Source organism: Microtus pennsylvanicus, chromosome 8 (genome assembly GCF_037038515.1).
Source record: "Microtus pennsylvanicus isolate mMicPen1 chromosome 8, mMicPen1.hap1, whole genome shotgun sequence".
Taxonomy (NCBI): domain Eukaryota; kingdom Metazoa; phylum Chordata; class Mammalia; order Rodentia; family Cricetidae; genus Microtus; species Microtus pennsylvanicus.
The window spans coordinates 74,227,367-74,248,036 of record NC_134586.1 but is presented as its reverse complement, the minus strand read 5'-3'; the positions used below and the strand labels follow the sequence as shown (position 1 = coordinate 74,248,036).

At 44.2% G+C, this 20,670-nt stretch overlaps 2 protein-coding genes across 6 annotated transcripts in view; one reads left to right on the top strand and one right to left on the bottom strand.

Annotated features, from left to right (window-relative positions):
• The window catches only part of Chmp3 (charged multivesicular body protein 3), a 37,836-nt gene extending 26,585 nt beyond the window's left edge, over window positions 1-11,251 (top strand). For both annotated transcript variants that reach the window (XM_075983868.1, XM_075983867.1), the window contains 3 exons: window positions 5,706-5,827; window positions 8,850-8,964; window positions 10,726-11,251. In XM_075983868.1, coding sequence (XP_075839983.1) covers window positions 5,706-5,827; window positions 8,850-8,964; window positions 10,726-10,877 — 389 coding nt within the window. In that variant the 3' untranslated portion in view covers window positions 10,878-11,251. The remainder of the gene's footprint in view (window positions 1-5,705; window positions 5,828-8,849; window positions 8,965-10,725) is intronic.
• Window positions 11,252-16,981: 5,730 nt separating this feature from the next.
• Window positions 16,982-20,670, bottom strand: part of Kdm3a (lysine demethylase 3A) — a 42,745-nt gene continuing 39,056 nt past the window's right edge. For all 4 annotated transcript variants that reach the window (XM_075983862.1, XM_075983864.1, XM_075983863.1 and 1 more), the window contains 5 exons: window positions 20,015-20,134; window positions 19,787-19,926; window positions 18,570-18,746; window positions 18,354-18,488; window positions 16,982-17,652 (listed from right to left, as the gene is read on the bottom strand). In XM_075983862.1, the coding sequence (XP_075839977.1) occupies window positions 17,572-17,652; window positions 18,354-18,488; window positions 18,570-18,746; window positions 19,787-19,926; window positions 20,015-20,134 (653 nt within the window). In that variant the 3' untranslated portion in view covers window positions 16,982-17,571. The remainder of the gene's footprint in view (window positions 17,653-18,353; window positions 18,489-18,569; window positions 18,747-19,786; window positions 19,927-20,014; window positions 20,135-20,670) is intronic.

Sequence of the window (20,670 nt, the reverse complement as noted above, 5' to 3'; positions counted from 1 at the left end):
TGGTCTTTATGTTTATAGTGAGTAATCCCTGGGTGGGCACGTGGTCTTTATGTTTATAGTGAGTGAGCCCTGGGCGGGCACGTGGGTCTTTATGTGTATAGTGAGTGAGCCCTGGGTGGGCACGTGGGTCTTTATGTGTATAGTAAGTGAGCCCCAGGTGGGCACGTGGGTCTTTGTCTCCCACTCTTCATGGCCCTGAGCAGGCTCTGTCGAATTTTTTTTTACTTGTAAGTTTACTGGATTTGGTAATTATAATAGTTTCTTTGAGTTAAGCATTTCTCTGTATATGATCAACAGCATACAGAAATTTCACTTCTTTCTTTCCTGTTGGGATGCCTTTTATTCTTCCTGAGTAGTTGTGATGGCTAGGATCGCCAGTACTGTGCTAGAAAGAAGTAGGTGGGCATGGTGGCTCATGCTTGTAATTCTGATACCTGGAAGCCTAAGGCAGAGGGTTGCCATGAGTTCAAAGTGAGTCCTAGGCTAGTCTGAGCTACATAGTAAAACTCTGTCTATAAACAAAAGTCCCCCCTCCCCTCCAAAGTATTATTGGGCTCAGGAGCAGAACCCTGGCCTGGCATCTGAAGCTCTAGTTTCAGTTTGTCTCCCTACCTAGGTGGGGCGAGGAGGAAACGAAGTGGGAAGAGTGGGCCTGCTTGTCCCTAACTGGTCTTGCCATCTCCTTTCTCTACAGGTTTGCTATAGTGACCTTTATTACAGCTATGTCCCTTCTCTACCTAATCTCTTCCAGGCTGTTTTTACTATGGAAGGATGTGGGGGGGTTGTTTTGTTTTGTTTTATCTGTTAAAATAAGTCCACTTTTACCCTTCATTTTATTAAAATGGTGTCATACTATTTTGTGTATGTTATCTTTCCATCCCAAGGATAAATTCCATTTGATCACGGTGAATTATTAGTAATCACTTTCCCTTCCTTCCCCCTTCTTCCTCTGGCTCATATCATATATGCTTGACTTTCATTTACAATATTTTGTTGAGAAATCTTGCATTTCTGTTCACTTAGTGACATTAGCTTTTATTTTTCATGTAGGTCCCTAGTCTGATTTTGGTACCAGGATAATGTTAACCTCAGAAATTTGTTTGAAGATATTCACTTTAATTTTATGGAAGTTTCAGAATAATTAATTCAGCTAACTCTTTTGTAGAATTTAGGAATTAAGCTGCCCAGTCCTGTGTGTTTCATTAGTGGGAGACTTTTTATTACTGACTGAATTTCCTTGATAGGTCAATGTGCATCTGTAGCAGGCTTTCTTTTGAGCCACCAACCAGATCCCAAATCATGACACAGAGACTTATTATTAGTTATGAATGCTCCGCCTTAGGTTAGGTTCATCTCTGCTAGCTCTTAGAACTTAACCTGTTTCTCTTCATCTACATTTTGTCTCACGGCTTTTTAACCTTCTTTTTTTTTTCTGTATCTTTTCTGCTTCTCGAGTCTGGATGACTGGTGACTGCCTGGCTTCTGACCCTGGGCTTGTTCCTCTAGTTCTCTCCTGCCCGCCAGCCCCGCCCGTCCCTCTTTTGCCTAACTATTGGCTCTTCAGCTTTTTATTAGATCAATTGGGTGCCTTAGGTAGGCAAAGCGAAACAAATGCAACACGTCTTCACATAATTAAACAGTTAAACAAATTCAACACGTCTTCACATAGTAAACAATTAAACAAATGCAATACAAACAAATGTAGCACATCTTTACGTGGTTAACAAAGGCAAGGGAAATAATGTGACACACCTTCACATATTCTGCAGCAGAAACAAATGTAACACATTTTTGCCTCGTTCAAATAACATTCTACAACATGTCTAGCCTAGGAATTTCTGGATGCGAAGCACACAGGAGGTATCGATAGGTACTTCTTACCTGCTGTGTGCCAGTGGTGTCAGCTATTCAAGAGCCAGCACCATGGCTGTCAAGCATGCTCAGTGTTTGCTGCACATCTTGGTGACCTGAGTCCATCCCCAGAACCCACTATGAAGGAGAGTCCCAACTCCTGAGAGGTCTCTGCTGACCTCTACACGTGCTCTTTGGACTGGAGGTAGAGATCATTGTTGGTGCTTGTCTGGCATGTACAAGGCTTTGGGTTCCACACCCAGCACCACAAATAAAAAATACCAGTTCCCCTGAGAGATGTGGTGGGTAGTGGTTTGGAACTCACTACCTAGGCCAGACTGACCTCAGGCTCACACATCTTCTGCCTCTGCGCCCTAGTGCTGGTTTTGGAAAACTGACATTTCACTGATGAAGCTGAAGCAGCCAATAGGAAGACAGACATGAGACTCACTTGACACATAACCAAACTAGAGAGCAAGTTAGTGAGTCTGCTCTGAATAAAAATTAAATTGAGTTCTCCTCAGTGGCACCTCCAGCTTCAGGAGGTCTAATGCCCTCTTCTGACCTCCTCATATACCAGACAGCCTCACTCATATGCACAGACTCACATCTATACATCCATACACGTAATTAAAAACAAGTGAAGAGCCGGGCGGTGGTGGCGCACGCCTTTAATCCCAGCACTCGGGAGGCAGAGACTCACAGAGGATCTCTGTGAGTTTGAGGCCGGCCTGGTCTACAAGAGCTAGTTCCAGGACAGGAACCAAAAGCTACGGAGAAACCCTGTCTCGAAAATCCAAAAACAAAAAAAAAACCAAAAAAACAAATGAAGAAAGCAACTTTTCTGGTCTGCTTTGGTTTTTGAAGTTGTCTTTTTATGTTTTATTTTCAAGATCACCTCTTATTCCCTCCTACTGCACCAGGTTTCTTCTCTTCTTTATAACTAATCATAACTTTCTCAAAAAACACTCATTTATTTCATTTTTATTATTTATTTTACACTTATATTATTTATTTTATATTTATTATTTATTTCATTTTTATTTGGAGCAGACTCACTAGCTTGTTCTCAATGAGCACATGCACTCATGTAATAGCTGGCAGCCAGTATTCCAGACCCAGTGCTGGGGTGCAGAGGCAGAGGATGTGTGAGCCTGAGGCCAACCTGGCCTACACAGCGAGTTCCAAGCCACTACCCGCCATGTCTCTCGGTGTTTCCTGTGGTGCTGGGGTTGGGACCCAGAGCCTTGTAAATGTCAGAGAAGAACCAATAATGATCTATATCTCAGTTGACTATTTCCTTTTTTTCTTTTTAAAAATTATTTATTTATTTATTATATGTACAGTGTTCTGTCTGTCTGCATGCTTGCTTGCCAGAAGAGGGCACCAGATCTCATTACAGATGGCTGTGAGCCACCATGTGGTTGCTGGGAATTGAACTCAGGACCTCTGGAAGAGCAGTCAGTGCTCTTAACCTCTGAGCCATCTCTCCAGCCCTCAGTTGACTATTTCCAATTGTACTAATTTTGAAAATTATTGCTGTATTAGTTTGTGTCTGTATACATAAGTGTGCATGTGGAGGTCAGAGGACAGATCATAGGAATTAGTGCTTTCCCTCGGTTGTGTGACTTTCAGGGATCAAACTCAGGCCATTGGGCGTGGTGGTAAGTGTCTGTCTGCTGACCCATCTGGCCTCAGCTATTTTACACTATTTTTATATGTGTCCTAGTCCACTCTCTGTTTCTATAACAGAATCCCTGAGGTGGGTACTTGATCAAGATGATTTTGTACTTGGCAGTTTTGGTATCTAGAAGTCTCATCATTTTGGTGCCTGCGAAGGCTTCATGATGAGTGACTTCATTAACAGCAGCATGTGTGAGAAAAATTTCATGGGGAGGCTCAGGAGCCAGGCAGGACTGCGCCTTTTAGAGAACTAAGAACTAACACACTTTGTGAGACCAGCACTGCCGCTTCCATGGTACCATTCCCTGTGGTCCTGTGCACTCCTAGAGGTTCCCTCACCCCACCAAGCACTGTATTGCCTGAGCCAGCAATCTGCTATTTGCATTTCAACTGAGTGATCACTGAGAAGTGCTAGTGTACTCTGCTGCAGAAGTAAGACACAGGCCGCACAGACAGCATGTTTTCATAACTCAGAGCCACATGGGATTCGCCTTTTATCTTCTTTTTCTTTGTGTACACTTGAACAATGATCAACAGTAACTTTAGCATTTTCTTTATTTTTGTGTATTTGGATATGTGTGTGAGTGTATGTGCATGTGTGCAAGTGCACACACCTGGGAATGTGCAGAGTTCGGAGGTAGATGTTGGATATCCTGCTGTTTCACCTTATTTGAGACAAGGTCTCGCTGATTTTGGAGCTAGGCTGGTGGCCGGCAAGCCCCAGAGCCCCTCCTGTCTTTTTACATACATTTAATGGTGTGGGTACTTTGTTGCTCGTTTCAGCCCTCGTAGATTCTTGACCCTTCCTCAGATTCTACTTGTCATAAATTAATGTTTGACTTTCCTATTCCAGTGCCAGAGAACTGAAGAACTCTCTGGACCTAGCACCTTCCTCACCTCACACATCCTCGGTGTATGTTAGACAGGCATTTTCCTGCTCACACGTGTTTTCTGTTAGTAGTGAAAGATTCCTATAGTCTGGATTCTGCCAAAGTTAAATTTTCATTGCCTCCTGGCTTAGCCAGGTACCGCAGTGCAGGAAGAGTGTGGAACTTTCAGCGAATTACTTGCTTTATAGTGAGTGGTAATTCTAGGAAGTTTAAATCTTGAAATTCCCTAACACATCAGGTTGCTCACCCTTTACTTGCATGTTAACAATGAACACAGAAAGGGGAATGGCCATTTGCTTCTTTGGCAGTTTCTTGGAAAGAAGATATATATAGTATGAGATCACAGAAGGCTTTTCCCTAGCAAGGGACTGTAGCTGTGTGTTGACCCACATAAACTTACTCAGTTTTAACTCTGTTTATCTCACTTTTCTAAGAACAGCAACAGGCTCTTTACAGAGCAGGCACTGTCCATCATCTGGTGGGTGGGAGAGTCTACCTGGGGAGCTGGAAGCCTTCTGTTTTCCACTGTGGTTCTAACCTTAGTCTAGAACCCTGCCTCTCATTTGCAACTGTTTCCAGGTGTCATACTAAGCCTCCCTGATGGTCAGCTGCACGCAGACCTTCAGGCCACTCTCCACAGTGGCCCATTGGTGTGACTGCTCAGAGAGTTCACACCATAATATCCTTGTCTTAGTTTGGGTTTCTGCTGTTGTGATGAAACACACCTCCCCTCCCCCCAAAAACAAGTTGGGGAGGAAAGGGTTTATTTGGCTTATGCTTCCACATCACAGTTCATCATCAAAGGAAGTCAGGACAGGAACTCAAGCAGGAACATGGAGGCAGGATGTGATGCAGAGACCATGGAGGGATGCTGCTTACTGACTGGCTCATCATGGCTTACTCTTGCTTTCTTATAGAACCAAGGACCGCTAGTCCTGGGATGGCACCAACACAATGGGCTGGGCACTCTCCCATTAATCACTAATTAAGAAAATGTCCTACAGGCTGTGTACAGCCTAGTTTAGCGAGGCGTTTTCTTAATTGAGGATCCTTCATCTCAGATGACTCTAGCTTGTGTCAAGATGACATGAAACTATCCAGCACACCTAGGTGGGACTTAGTTTCAAAGAATGACCTCTCAGCCATCTAGCACAGTGATATACCATAAAGACATGGCAGTAAGTTTGGTAGTCTACCCACCAGAGCAGTTCTGAGCTGGGCTCTCTCATTCCACATTCTGTCTTTTGAACAGTCCTGGCTGATGCAACCTTTCCTTTTCAGCGGTCCTAAGAGTAGCTGGTTCCCTGCAGAAGAGCACAGAAGTGATGAAGGCTATGCAGAGTCTTGTGAAGATCCCAGAAATCCAGGCCACCATGCGGGAGCTGTCCAAAGAGATGATGAAGGTGATTGTGCTGGTTCTGCTTTGTCTCCAAACCCCTGAGAGTCCTCTGAGCTGGGGCTGAGAAAAGTGTTCTGAGAAAAGGAACAGATGTTGTTATCTGCTTGAAACCATTTGTGCAAGCATAGTAGAGGCTGGGTGGAATCGTAAGTGTTGGGAAGAAGCACAGCTTGCCTAGATCTCCAGAAGGGATCCATCCAGTGATGGGGTCTGTGGGCTCCAGCAGGAGGGAAGAGACAAACGCCTTTCCACTGTCTGCTCTGAAGGCGCTAGTGAAGCTGGCAAGGGAGGTGATTTCATTCTTACAGTGTTAGATATAGCAAAATGCATGTTACACTTTGATGGTCATTCTTGTAACCTCTCAACTTTGCCTGTCATTGTAAAAGCAGCCCTAGATAGCATTTAAACAAAGTAACTGTGGCCCAACTCCTTTGTTTAGGAAACACCAGATCTGGCCTGCATACTGCAGTTATTTATGCCTATTTTAACCACAAAAAAGGAGAGACTGAGAACCAAATGGAAAATATATAGGCACCTGCCACCCTAGGATAAGGGTGTGGCAGGAACTACACTAGGGGTCTCCAGACAGGGCCAGGGATCAGAGGAGAGATTGCTACTGAACCACAACTGATAGCACGTAGCATTTTCTCCTGTCTTGTTCTCCAGGTGCCCTCTTGGGGTATTTTACACAGGACATTGAGTTTTAAAGCTACCAGGCAACCCAAGATCTCTTGGATTATATATAAGTAAATTTGGAGCTGAACCACAGGTGTGTCTGCCCTCATCATCGGAGCTGACATCTTGTATGAGTGCTGTTTCTTAGTTTAGACTTGTGGTCTGAGAACCAGGAGTATGCAACTCAAATCCTGTGTGTGGGTCTCCTCCTACTTACCAGAGTGTCTTATCTGTGAACGTGAACCATACACTGGGCACTGGGGGCAGCCAGAAGGGGTGTGCAGACAGGCTGGAGAAGAACAGATAGGAAAATACTGTAAAAGTCCAGAGCCCAGCTCTTTAGAAAGAAAATGCTTGGGCAGTAGCAGTTAACAGGATCAAGTGTGTCCTTTATATCTGGGATGTACTCAGACTGGAGATTAGAGGTGGATGGTGGGCTCCAGGCCTGCACATTTTAACTTAGGTGGCCACCAAAATTTGAGTGAATGAATTAGTAAAACAAAAAATCCTGTAAGCTCCTTTCACAGTGGTTTATGAACATTAAAGTTTGTTTTGAAGGAAGCTTGTGTATTGTAGATTCTAGGACTGAGTGCCAATAGTGATGCATGGTTGCATGTATAATTGAGGCTACCCATGGTGACCCAGCTCTGAAAGAGCGGGCACATGTTCTTAGACTTTGTATTTGTCTCCAGTATCTTGCTCTATTGGCTGTGTCAGGAATTAGATGAATGACTGAATGAACCAATAGATAGATGATACCCTCTCTCCAGAAAGAGGAGGACCGTTACAAGTTCTTTTAACCAATCAACAATTATTTATTGATCCTCTTTTTGTTTGAGTGTTTGGTTTTCCTAGTCTGTGGGGTTTTTTTTGGTTGAGACAGGCTACAGTCGTCATGCTCCAGCCTGCCAAGTGCTGTTTGTTGAACAGTAGACTCCAGCATAGGAGTAACTTCAGTTCCCTAGGCTATAGGGCTCCACCTTGACGACCATGATATGAGCTTGTTCATAGGGTAGGGAAAGGGGCTCAAATTGGGCTAGGCACTAGTAGATCTGTGTCATGGAGAGTCACCTCAGGTCGGGAAGCACAAGGACTAGAAGGCCAGAGCTGTCACTGCCGCCTGCTCCAGGCTGTGTAAAAGAGGTATGCCTCTTGGTTTGTAGAATACTAGGGTTCCCTTCTGGCCTTTTGTCTGGGACCCCTTTCTGACATGGGAAGGTGCTTTTCTGACCCTTTGCTCTGCTAACAGACACCGAGTGGCCTCCTCTGGAGTTGGGGGACACTGTTAAGCAGGACAGTTTCAGGGCTTTGGCGAGCCTTTTGTTTGTGCCTAACAGTAGTCCCTTGCTATTTTCTTTTTAAAAAGTGTGTTTGCATGCATGTGCATGCACATGTATACACATTCATGTACATGTGTGAACACTATTGCATGGTGATATATACACATTCGCATGGATGTGTGCTGTGTGCATGTGGAAGCAGAGGTTAGCATTGGGTACCTTCCTCTATACTTTCCATTTGTTTTTGAGATAGATTCTCTCTGAACCTGAACCTCACCAGGCCAGCCAGTTAGCCTAAGAGACCACCCTGCCTCTGCTAAAACACCCTCCCTCCCCGCAGTGCTGGGTACAGATGTGGGCTGTCCATGCCTAGCTCTTGAAGTGGGTGCTGGGCATTTGAAAAGGTCCCCAAGCTTTTGTGGCTCTTTATCAACTGAGGCATCTCTCCACCTCCTTGCTTCTTTCTGAAAAAGAAAGCTGCATCAGGCTGCCAGGCACAGACTTCCAGTAATATGGCTGACCTTGCTTTGTAGGTCAGGAACTCTTGACTTCCTGTAAGAGAGGTGATCAGAGTTTGGTGATGGATTGATACTCAGCATACCCACCCACCAGATTAACTTTACCAGCAGCTGTGACCTGCCATGCTGGGATTTTTTTTTTTTTTTTAGCATTTTCTGGATTCCCTCCTGCTCAAGCCTCAAGCCTTTGTTATCCTGTTGTCTCCCGTGGCTCCAGCCAGTTTCATCCTGTTTCAGGTCCTATTTGCTGTGTTAGGGCAGTGCTTTCCAGGCAGCTCAAGAGTGTGCTCCTGAGGCCTGCTGCCATAGTCAGGGTTCTACAGGAACTGCTACCAGTAGCTGCGGCCTCCAGTCCTGTGAACTGAGAGCACAGTTTCCCTTTGGGTCCTTGTCTGAGAGAGGCCGTCCTCCGGCATTTCCTTTCCACTGACTCACTTGTCGCCTGGGAAAGGTGGACTAGACTCAGCGAGACTACAGCTCCCTCTGGGTGCTGTCTAGGGGTGTTGGGAACACATGTAACATTGAGCGAGATGGCATTTTGTTGTCTATTCAGGCTGGAATCATAGAGGAGATGTTAGAGGATACATTTGAAAGCATGGATGATCAGGAAGAAATGGAAGAAGCAGCAGAAATGGAGATTGACAGAATCCTCTTTGAAATCACAGCAGGTATGGGCCTTCCTCCCACAGGTAGTCATCACTGGCTATTGCATCTTTCCTCTATTGGAATGTGCAAGGTACTTCTTGAGGGATGTGCAGTAAGAGGATGTCCAGTTTTCAAGGAACAGAGGATTCTTAGTTTCTGATTTTCACAATAGCTGAAAACAGCTTCTAGGAATTTGAGTTAGTATAGACCTGACTTTAGTATAAAACATGTCTGTGTTGAACATAGAGATAAACAAAATAGTTATTTCTAGGAACTTCATAACTTTTTAATTCTGAGTTTTCTGAATTTTATGCTAATAAAATGGTGGGATTTCATTTTTATTTTGCTTTAAATTGTTGGGAGAAGGAAGATATTTTGAGAAAGTATTTTGTGAAAATTTGGAAATGGTTTAGATTTTTGTTTATTTATTTGATTTGTTTTGGTGTTTGAAGTGTCTCATTTTACAGTCCACTGTGGTCTCAGACACTCTTCTTGCTTAACCTGGAAAACTGGATTACAGGTGTTTACCCCATACCTGGCCAGGACTGGATTACAGGTGTGCACTCCACACCTGGCTAGGACTGGATTACAGGTGTTCACCGTACACCTGGCTAGAACTGGATTATAGGTGTTTACCCCACACCTGGCTAAGACTGGATTACAGGTGTTCACCCCACATCTGACTAGAACTGGATTATAGGTGTTCACCCCACACCTGGCTAGAACTGGATTATAGGTGTTCACCCCCACCTGGCTAGGACTGGATTATAGGTTCACCTCACACCTGGCTAAGACTGATTACAAGTGTGCACTCCACACCTGGCTAAGACTGGGTTACAGGTGTTCACCCTACACCTGGCTAGGACTGGATTACAGGTGTTCACCCCATACCTGGCTAGAACTGGATTACAGGTGTTCACCCCCACCTGGCTAGGACTGGATTATAGGTGTTCACCTCACACCTGGCTAGGACTGATTACACGTGTGCACTCCACACCTGGCTAAGACTGGATTACAGGTGTTTTCCCCATACCTGGTAGGACTGGATTACAGACGTGCACCCCAAACCTGGCTAACAATGTGGTTGTTTGCCTTTGGTTTCTGTGGCACTGGGGACTGATCCTGAGGCCTCCTGCACATGAAACAAGCACTCTACTGCTGAGCAGTACTCCCAGCCTTCATTTTGAGATAGGGACTCATTAACTTGCCCATGCTGCCCTTGAACTTACTCTCTAGTGTAGGTAAACTTGTTTTCTATCATCCTGTCTCAGTGTCCCAGTTAGCTGAGACCTGTGCCACCCAGACTAGCTTCAACAATTAAAAAATGAGATTTTCAGTAGTATTTGGGAATTTAAATTAGGAGCTTCAGAATTATGGCTTTTTTACTTTTTTTTTTTTTTGAGACGAAGTCCCACTATTTTGCCTAAGATGGCCTCAAAATCCTGAGCAAAAGTAACAAGTATGTGGACTCAAGTTTACACTACCATGCCCAATTTTCTAGAAATTAAAATTCTTATGATTTGGGGTGGATGTGGATTACTCCTGTAGTAGTAGCTACTTGGGAGTCTGAGGCTGGATCCCTCAAGGGCAACATAACAAGTCCATCTGTCCATCTGCACAGTTCTTGCTCTCAGCTGTGATGTGCATTGTCAGAGGAAGCAAATTCCCACTCTGACGGCAGCTCCACTGCCTCGGTCCTCGGTCCTCGGACGAGAGGAGGCTGGGAAGACCGAGGGACTGTTCTTACGTGGTGTGTTCTAAGCTCTTCACTCTCCTCTCTTCAGGAGCCTTGGGCAAGGCGCCCAGTAAAGTAACTGACGCCCTTCCTGAGCCCGAACCTTCAGGAGCAATGGCTGCCTCAGAAGAGGGAGATGATGAGGAAGATGAAGAGGACCTGGAGGCCATGCAGTCCCGGCTGGCCACACTCCGAAGCTAGGGCCACCCAGTTGGGGCCTCAACTCTCTGGTGCCCTCCTGTAGGTGTGGGCACAGCCTCGAGGAATCACCGTTTCCTGTATCTCTTGCACTATACCTCTGCGGTGAAGCACTACATTTTGGAGAGGGTTCTGTGGTAGTTTATCTTCACTGTCGGCAGAGGCTTTAAGGATTGCTTTCATGAAAGTGGTGTAATCCAGTGCATCATTTTCAAGAGCATAAATAGTATAAGTATCTTCCTTGGGGGAGGGCAAAGAAACCCATTTTCTCATGAAGCAATTCTGAGAGGAGTTGATTGAATGTTGACAACTCTCTGCTGGTGTGTGTGTAAAATACTACTTAAGTGGATGTCAATAAACTTCTGCTTTAGCTCTTGGTCTCACTGTAAATGTCACATGCAGTCCACTCAAGGTGTTGATCTCCCAGATGATGTCCCAGTGTTGGCCCTGGAAAGAGGGTGCCATCGCCAGGCATCAGAACGTGGGAGCTCAGCAGAAGTGCCTTCTGCTCTGCAGCCTGGTCCTAATCTTCACGGACAGGGTTTGGGGGCCATGCTTGCGCAGTCGTCATCCCTTTAACAGATGGATGTTGGTAATGTGCTGTGTTGGCTGGGGATCATATCACACACTGGCGTATGCATGGGGCGTCTTTGCAGCTGCTAGGCCTTCTCCCCACAGCAAGGGTCATGCAGAACAGACAGCACTGGGATTGGGACTCTTACACCCCATTCTTGCTTGGAGCCAAGTGTCTTGCATACAGGGACATAGCCTAACCATAAACACCAAGAACTAACCAGCAAGAAGCTTTGGTTAAACATCGAAAACAGGACATGCTTTAGATACATTGAGAAGTAACTTGGCAGTTGCACTGTGTGTCTGAGACAGTTGGAAAAGCTCTTTGATGTACATGGTTTCATTCAGACCTCACAGATGGCAACAGCTGTTTGCTGAAGTCACAAACTCTAATGTACAGTGGCGTGTCTCCACCATTATTGTGGCACAGAATGGCCTTGCTACCCACAAGCAATGCACCCTGTGCATCCCCTCCTTTCTGATCCCTCGGCCTGTTTACTGCCTCCTTGGGTTTTCCTTCTCCAGCCTTTCAGACTGTCTTCCCTCGTGGGGCCATAGGCATTTGAGTTTGCTCTGTGGGTCTCGTTGAGCAGCACTCCGCTTCCTGGATGTACCACAGTTTGTCCTGAAGCAATGTCTGCAGCAGTTTTCCCTGTGTGTGTGTTTTCAGTTCCTGTGGATACGAGGGAGCTCAACCATGTGCTCAGCACATACTTACTTGGTTCCGTAAGAGGCCAAACCAGCCTTGCCTAGGAGGAAGAGTACGCCTTTCTGTGACCTTGGCAGTATTTGTCATGAAGGATTTCTGTTTCGTTGGTACCTTGTCTTGATCTGTAATCCCTGGTGAAGTACGCTGGGCACCTGTTTTTATACTTGCCTTCTCTGTATTTTGTTTGGAAATGTTGAAATAGTGGCCTTGAACTCATGACCTCTCTGCTCTACCACCATGCCCAGCTTGCCACCTGAATTTTTTGACTGTTGGTATTTGTTCATTTTATAAACTGGATTGTTTTCTGATTATTCAATTTTAAGGTCCTCTTAATATATTTTGGACCAATCGTCTATCAGATTTTATCTTATTCTCTGGTTTGTTCTCTCATTGTTGACATTTGCTCAAAGCTGAAGTTTTTTTTACTTTTAATAAAACCCTGCTTCTTACTTATTTTGTATATCATGCCTTTGGTGTTTAAAAAAAAAAAAAGAGTATCACTACAGGGGATGTAGCTCAGTAGTTAGAGTACTGGCCTGGCATGTACAAGGTCCTGGGTTCAGTTCTCAAGTGCCAGCACACACATGATCATTCAATGTTTGTGCTACTAGTAGTTGTCTTGTTTTAGTTACGTATGTTTATTTTGGCGGGATGTATGAGCCATAGTGTACATTTGAAGGTCAGAAGACAACTTGTAGGAATTGGTTCTCTTCCCACATGTGTTCAGGGATCAGACTCGGGTGCTCGGACTTGGAGGTAAGCATGTGTTTTCACTGAACCAGATTATGGCCCTTGTGTTGTATTTTATATTGCGGACTATAACCCAGTTTCAGTTCATCTTCATGAAGGATGTTAAAGTTTGTGTGTAGGTTTGGTGGCTTTTTTTTGCATGTGGATATTCTGTTATTCAAGATCATTCATTGAAAAGGCTGTCTTTGTAAAGGCTGTCTTTGTGCCAGTCTAATTACATATTTCTAATTAAATAAATTTTATATAGTTTTATAAAATGTTGATGACCAAAACAGCCTTATAGTACTTCTCAGTCAGGCCATAATTCTGAGTCACCTTTGACTTGTTTGAGACCGTGGCTCACTATCACTGGCTGGCCTGGAACTTGCCGTGTAGACCGGGCTGGCCCAAATTGATACAGGTCCACCTGCCTCTGCCTCTGGAGTGCTGGGATTAAAGGCGTGCACCACCACACCTGGTATTCTTTTCTTTAAAAGTTGTGGTGGTAGTTGTGGGTCTCTTGCCTCTTAATGTAAACCTTAGAATTAATTTACTGAGATTCAAAAAAAATTTGCTAGTTTTTCCTGGGATTGCACTGAACCTGTGGATTCCATTGGTAAGAACTGACATGTTGTAATGACGCCACAGTGCTTTACATTAAGCCAGTGAGCTTCTTTACAAGGTGACACTGGTGTTAGCTGCCCATATCCCTGGGCACTTGAGTTTGTATATTGATAATCAAACTTTAGCCAAGTAGATCACAGTGACAGCTTCTCTTCTAAGCACTCAATGAGCAGGTTATCACATTCATGTTTTCTTGCTAAGCAGAGCGTTTTTGCTTGTCTGCCATGTATTCCTTTTCCTCCTCATATGCTTTGATGGCATCCCGGGAAACAGTTCAGATCTGCAAACTGTCCCTCTATCCCAGGTACTAAACTAGATACAGTAACAGAAACACTGGCTTTTCTGCCATCCCATCAGGACCCACTTGGCACCATCAAGGGTACCTAAATTATCACTGCACTCCCAGCCCACTCACTCTTAACAGTTTACTCTGAAACATCACCCTAGGCAGACAGTTGTGGCCTTCCCTGCACCCCTGCCGTAGCCCCTCCATCTCACAGCCAAGCTGCCTCCTATGTTACAGGGGCAGATGAAAAAAAATCCTGTTTTCTGTCCTCAAGTATTTTGCTTAAAAGTCAATGAAGAAAAGAGTCTAATAGAGTGTTCCCATTGAGGTTAATATTATAGATGGCAGTCTCAGGACAAAGACAGTATTTGAAGAAAGAATGCCTGAAGCTCTCCCGAGTCTGTAAAAATTTCTTCAAGAAGCACAAAGTCACAGCACTGGAAGAATGAGGTAGAAAAGATCAATCAATAACTAGATACTGATACATGGGTATTTACAGTGATTGACATGAAGCACAGTTGTACCGCCGCTTGCCAAGCGTGACTTCACTGCTGCCTGGAACAGAATGTCCTGGAGAAACAGCTGAACCAATGGATCACTGCCCCTAACAACCTGACATCCCATCTTATGGTTTTAGAGCATAAAATGAGAATTCAAACTGTTCACAGCCCCGAGACCTTTCATGCGCTGGCCTGGCATCTGCCCACTGATGACATCACATCCACTCTCACTGGTGTCGGAGTGCTCATTTCAGAAAGATGCTAAATTCTTCAAGGGACTCTGATTGGGACATGTGACAGTAGAGGCTGCAGAAGAGAAAGATCTTTAAAGCCACCAAAGAGTAGATAAAGGGGTTTTCAGTAAGATCTATGTATGCTTACTGATTACAGACCGCTGTGGCCAGGAGACAACAGGGTAACATTTTTAGAATGTTCAAAAAAAAAAAAGCAATCTGTCCAGCAAAAGAGTCTCTTCAGAACAAAGAAAAAATAAAACATTTCTTGGAGAGTAAAAGCTAAAGGTATAGGTTCTTCTGCATGTCCCCTGTGCAAGGCTAAAATGACTAGATAGTAACCTAAAGCTATACAATATGGAGATAGGTAGGTGAACAGGAGAGGAGGGGCGAGTCTACCAACCAGAGGCTGTATGGGGGCTGTATGGAGGTGAAAAGGGACTAGCACAGGCCAGTGGCACACACCTTTAATTCCAGCATTCCAGAGGCAGGTGGATCTGAGTTCAAGGCCACTGTGGTCTACTTAGAAGTTCTGTGGCAGAGCTGTAGAGACGTCTCAAAAGGGGTAAGGCATTGCTGGATACAGAGCTGCTGTATGGAGTGATGAAAAAGGACTAGTGTTGTTCCCACTTCATTGTACACTTTTGTTCAAAGCAACAAATATTGTCATATGTTTGATTTGGAGTTTAACAATTATTTTGTGTATTGTGTAGACATGTGTGAAGGTCAAAGGACAACTTGCAGGGCTTGGTTCTCTCCACTCACCAAATGGGTTCCAGGAATTGAATTCAGCTTGTGAGGTTTGGTGGCAAGTGTCTTTACCTAACCCATAGCTCGAGTGCGTTTACTTTTTGACAGTAGTCTGTGTTCAGCCTGAACTGTACTTTGTTAATATCTCAAAATGAACATGTAAACCCAGATAGTGATGGGCTTGGGTGGAGACAGGTGAATCTGAGGCCAACCTGATCTGTACAGAGCAAGTTCCAGGATGGTCAGAGTCACACAGAGAAACCCTGTCTCAAAAAGAGAGAGAGAGAGAGAGAGAGAGAGAGAGAGAGAGAGAGAGAGAGAGAGAGAGAGAGAGAGAGAGAGAGAGAGAGAGAGAGAGAAAAGAAAAGAAAACTAATTTATGTGGATAGTCCAGTATCGGGCTGATCATGCATATCTGCCATCCCATTTTTGTTGCATTTGAACTTCTCAATATTTCTCACCTATAAGTTTTTGTTTGTATTCTTAAATAGTGTTGACTTAATTTTCTTATTCTTTGCATGTGAGATTGGCATCAAATCCACAGGCTTTTGAGAAGCTTGTTTGCGTTGTCTTTCTCCCTGGCATTGGCTCACATTCTCTCCCTCTTCATGCACTGTACTGTCAGGGCTGCCACCTACCAGGAGACTGTAATCAGAGGCCATGGCTCCAAAACTGATCTAAATAATTCTGTTCTTTATAAAGTGCCCAGCTAGAGAACACTTAATCTCAGCACTTGGCAGGCAGAGGTGGGTGCATGTGAGCTAAAGGCCAGTCGAGGCTGTCTTTGAGAAGTAGAGGACACATTTAGTCAGCTTTGAGTCAGTTCTGTTTTGGTAATTTTTCTCCTGATCACTGTATTTTTCTGGGTTAGTTCTTTAAATATTCTTTACAAAAAGAATATTTTTACAAAATATCATCTCTTTACAAAAGTAAGTAAATGGGTTTAGGCTTGTATGTATTTTCTACAAGCACTTTCCCTCAGTTCAGAGCATCAACTTAACCTGCCATTTTTGTGGCTTCTGAGTCTTGAGATTATTGGGTCAGTAGTAGCTCCATCTTCATCCACACCTGCTCCTCCAGCAAGTCCCTGTTCTTTTGAGTCACTGGTGTGACTGGGTCAAGAGAGACCGCCATAGAGAGTAGCTGTACTGAAGGGCCTTGTGCAAGACAAGCACACCTACTAGGCTGCCTCCAGCATCTCTTAACTTTTATTCATAGAAGCAGAAGATTGTCACTTTTTAAAAAGCCAGTCTTTAGAGATTATTTATTTGTGAGACAGGGTTTCTCTGTAGCTTCTGAGCCTTACTGACGTCCTACTCAGCTCACAGGTTTAACGCCTGCACTCTAGGCTTGTCTACTGTCACTGATGAACAGATTAGCCACAGGGAAGAATCTTCACCACCAATGCTCCCCCTTCATGGAGATGGGGATTCCGGGTGCAACTGTCCTGACCCGCCAGCATTGCTCCTCCTCCTCTGTACACACAGGACCAGCTAGCTCCCAGTCACTATTTGGGTTGTGGTTAGTTCCCACTTCCAAATGTGGTGGCTCTTCACAGAAGCAGGACAGATCAGCACTGTGTTATTAGTCACTAAGAAATGATGACTCCCTAGGATCTTTGCTTTTAAGAAAGGCTCCTGCACCAATATTTTAAGCCTAGAAGGTGTGCAAACACAGAAAAAGGCCAGTGAACCAAGCCAAAGTATTATATGAATATTTTAATGCAAAATGGTTACCACTTAAAATTAGCAAAGCTTCATTTAAATTAAAATTCCATTACCTAAAGATGGTTAACCCTAAAAATTATACAGTAGTTATTTCTGCTATATAATGCCAGTCCTACACAATACATTTAGAACTGCACCATTAGCTGTCATTTCCTCCATTGTTCTTCTGGACCCTAGTGGGTGGGGAGGGTTTCCAACGGGCATAAAATAAAATAAAATCCCATTAAACATAGCAGTAATCCTTAATAGTTAAAAATTCCATTTGAATGAGCTGTCCAAACAAACAGCTGGGAAATAACTGCAAGTATTGTTTCAGAGCCAACAGGTCTTCAGCTAGGTAGAAGATCTGCACTAGGTGAAGTCACAGTATAAGGATGCATGGTCTGTAAATAGTTACTACATATACACACTTAGTGTCTGTAAACACTAGAATATACATTAGAGACAGTACCCTTGCAAGTCGGGTGTACTTTAAAAAAGATGAGGTAACATGAAGTCTCAAAGTCCACAGGAAGCATGCCTGAAGAGTTTGATCAGCTGCCAATAATCATCTCCAATGTCAGGAGCTAAGGTTTGCCCAAACTGGCTTCACTGGCTTTCAGCATAGCAACTGCATCCTTCACTGCATGGTAGATAACATTCTTCACCTAAAGAAATGAAAGAAAGAAAAATGACTGCTTCATTAAACCAAAACTCCCTCACTAAGAATAACACTGCCATACACAACATGTACTGCCAAGGACCTGCCTCCTGGAGACCAGTAGCCACACAGAATGCAAGCCTTCTCTGGAGAACTTACAAAGCTCTTAACTGGCTTTGCTCAATAAGACTAATTAATAATTACTGCAGTTTTCAAATATGAAGCAATATGTATTAATTCACTGTTAATTTGAAGTGTGATCTTGCTGTGTAGTTCAGGGTGGCTTCAAACCCTCCAGTCTTCCCCCAGCCTCTAGATTAGAGTAGCTAGGACTGACTGCAGGTATGAGCCAAAATAGTATGTGTAAGCCACTACTCAAACCAGGTCTCTGAAAACACCGCCTTCTGACCCCAGTGTCTATTCAGTCCTGCTCTATTGCATATGACAAAAAACACCACAGCACTAAACACCAGGCATGTGTTCCAGACCCCTGCTAGTGGCTAAGCCAGGGAGCAAAAGCCTTCATCATCAGCACTAAAAACTCTCAGTGCCTAAGCAATATGATAAGGGTGAGGCTTCCTTCTGAGCTTGTGGTTCTGTCACTCACTAGAGAGCAAGCTACTTCACTGTTCTGTGATATGGCCAAGAACAGACTATTGGGTCATGAAGCCATAGGCAGCAAATGCCAGGAGTCGGAGCTATTTTTACCTGCAGTTTATCTTCATGGTTGGTATGAGTCTGCGACAAATAACGGAATTCCTGAGTGAGCCAGAAGCAGTGTTTAACATGCTCTGGAGACACAAAGTCTTCGGCCACTTTGATACAGCTGTATAAGTTATGAACCTGAAAAACACCAAGCCACAGCTGTAACAAACCCACAAGTTCATAGTAGAAACACAATAAATAGGAATAACTGGTTCTGACCTGATGTGGAGCTCCTGCTGGGATAAATACCACATCTCCAAGAAATTGTACAATAGCCCAACCTTGAACTCCATACTCTTGATAAAGGCGCTTTCTTAGTGATCGGTCTAAATACCAGCTCTGATCATGAATAGGGTCGTGGTCTGCAGGATTTTCTTGACCCTGCTCTTCGGATACCTACAACACGTTAAAAATAGCATGCGACTTAGCAGATGCCAAGAACCAAAGAGGGTGTTACCCCTTCCCAAAACACAAGCAGTCAATAAACACATCGGGCTGCCATCAAGTGGTGTTCCCATCGGCAGAAACCGCACTTGAATACGTGAACAACATGAATCAAAAGAATCACAAAGGAAACCTAGCCTGCCTGCTACTGTTTCCTACGGTCTAGATACACTCTTAAACAATATTTTAGATCCAATTTTTAAATGTAAATAGATTCCTTATGAATCAACTTGTCTTATACTTATTAATGGTCCATATGCACTTAAAGCAGTCTGAATTATGAAACAGTCTCAAAGATACAGACTAAACTTCTTTATTCCACATCCAGTGTCTGGAAAAGCATACATTATCAAGGGAACACGTGACCAGTAGGTCAAAGAGTCCGTCTTTAACAGAAATACTCCATTTCTAGCAACTGGCCATTAAAGAACCTACTTGGTGTCAGGACCACAAATGGGCTAGGAATGTTATTCCTCTGACTCAAGTATGACTAGAGAAGATCAGCCCTGGTTTGCAACAAGTGCCTCAACACTGCGTGAGTTGAAGAGAGAAAGCTTTATCTGTCCAGAAACCTGCACATCACATCCCGCAACCACAGCGACACTGAGTCCTCCCAACTCCTGCTGCCCTCTAAAACAGGGTGGCTCACCAACTGAGAACCAAACCAGCAGGGACTTGAGTAAATCACTGAGAACAGAAGAGTTTGGGGCCCATGGCTGAAAGATGAACTAATGAAATGCCCCTATTTTCAGAGCAATATTAAAAGAAAAAAAATGCAAGGTGATAATCTGATGACCTCAACTGAAAACAGAACAAAACTCAAGTGCATTACAATAGGAAACAAATACAGAAGACAAGACCTCCCTTTTTAGAATCCGGTCTCTTAGCAACCACTGACAGCCCATCCAGTTGATATGGATTTGCATCATGTGGTAATTTATACTATTACTATTCTTATACTCTCTTCGCGTGCCACAGGATAAGAAGCACACCTTTTTAAGGAATTCTCTTATCTTCTCCGTGTCCTTAGCAGCATATATGTGCCAGAGGGCTCCCGGTTTCTCTTTTCCTTCAATAAATCGTTTGATTGTGAGTTCATCAGAATCTCCATCTTGGATGGTTCTAAGGACTTCTAGAATAAGAGAAAGCAGGTGTGAACCGCAGGTCCTAGAACAGACAGTAAGACAGTAGAGGCCCAGCTTCCATGTTTCAGATCTTACCTTCTTCCTGCTCACACTGTCCTTTGGGAATTCCCACATAAACCATAACATTAGCTGCATCAGATACATCTAAATGAAGATTTGTGGTCCCATATTTTCGATCTTCTGGGGTGATCAATCCTGTGAAGATAAAATGCCCGAGTGCATCAGGCACTCGGAACCAAGAACATGAGCGAGGAGTCTGAGTCGTGAAGATCTGCAGGTAAGATCTGCTCAAAGGATGCTTCCAGAAGCAGCTAAGGGCAAGCTCTGGCTCAAAGACAAAAGCCATCATTAAACTCACTAGGAGTCCACATACAGTGCAAGGTCAGGAAGCGCCACTAGGTCAGAGGGAACACTGCCCAGCACACGGAGTTCCCTGCAGCACTCACAGTGTGGCCACCCAAGAAAGCTCCCCTGCTCAGTGGCCCCTGGGCACTTCTGACACCAGGATTCTCCTCTAAGTATGGCAGGCACAGGCCTGTAGCATCAGAAAGGTTTCATTTCTGGCTGTCATTTGAGGGAGGCTCCAGCTGAGGGACAGTGGTTCACACCAACCTGGTACCCAGCTACACTTTGTTTTGTGCACCGTGCAGAAACACCAGCCCTGAGAACAGAAAAGCCCTAGCTATCTGAGAAGAGCTTTAAAATGCTGAGGACCAATAGGAAGGGAAGAC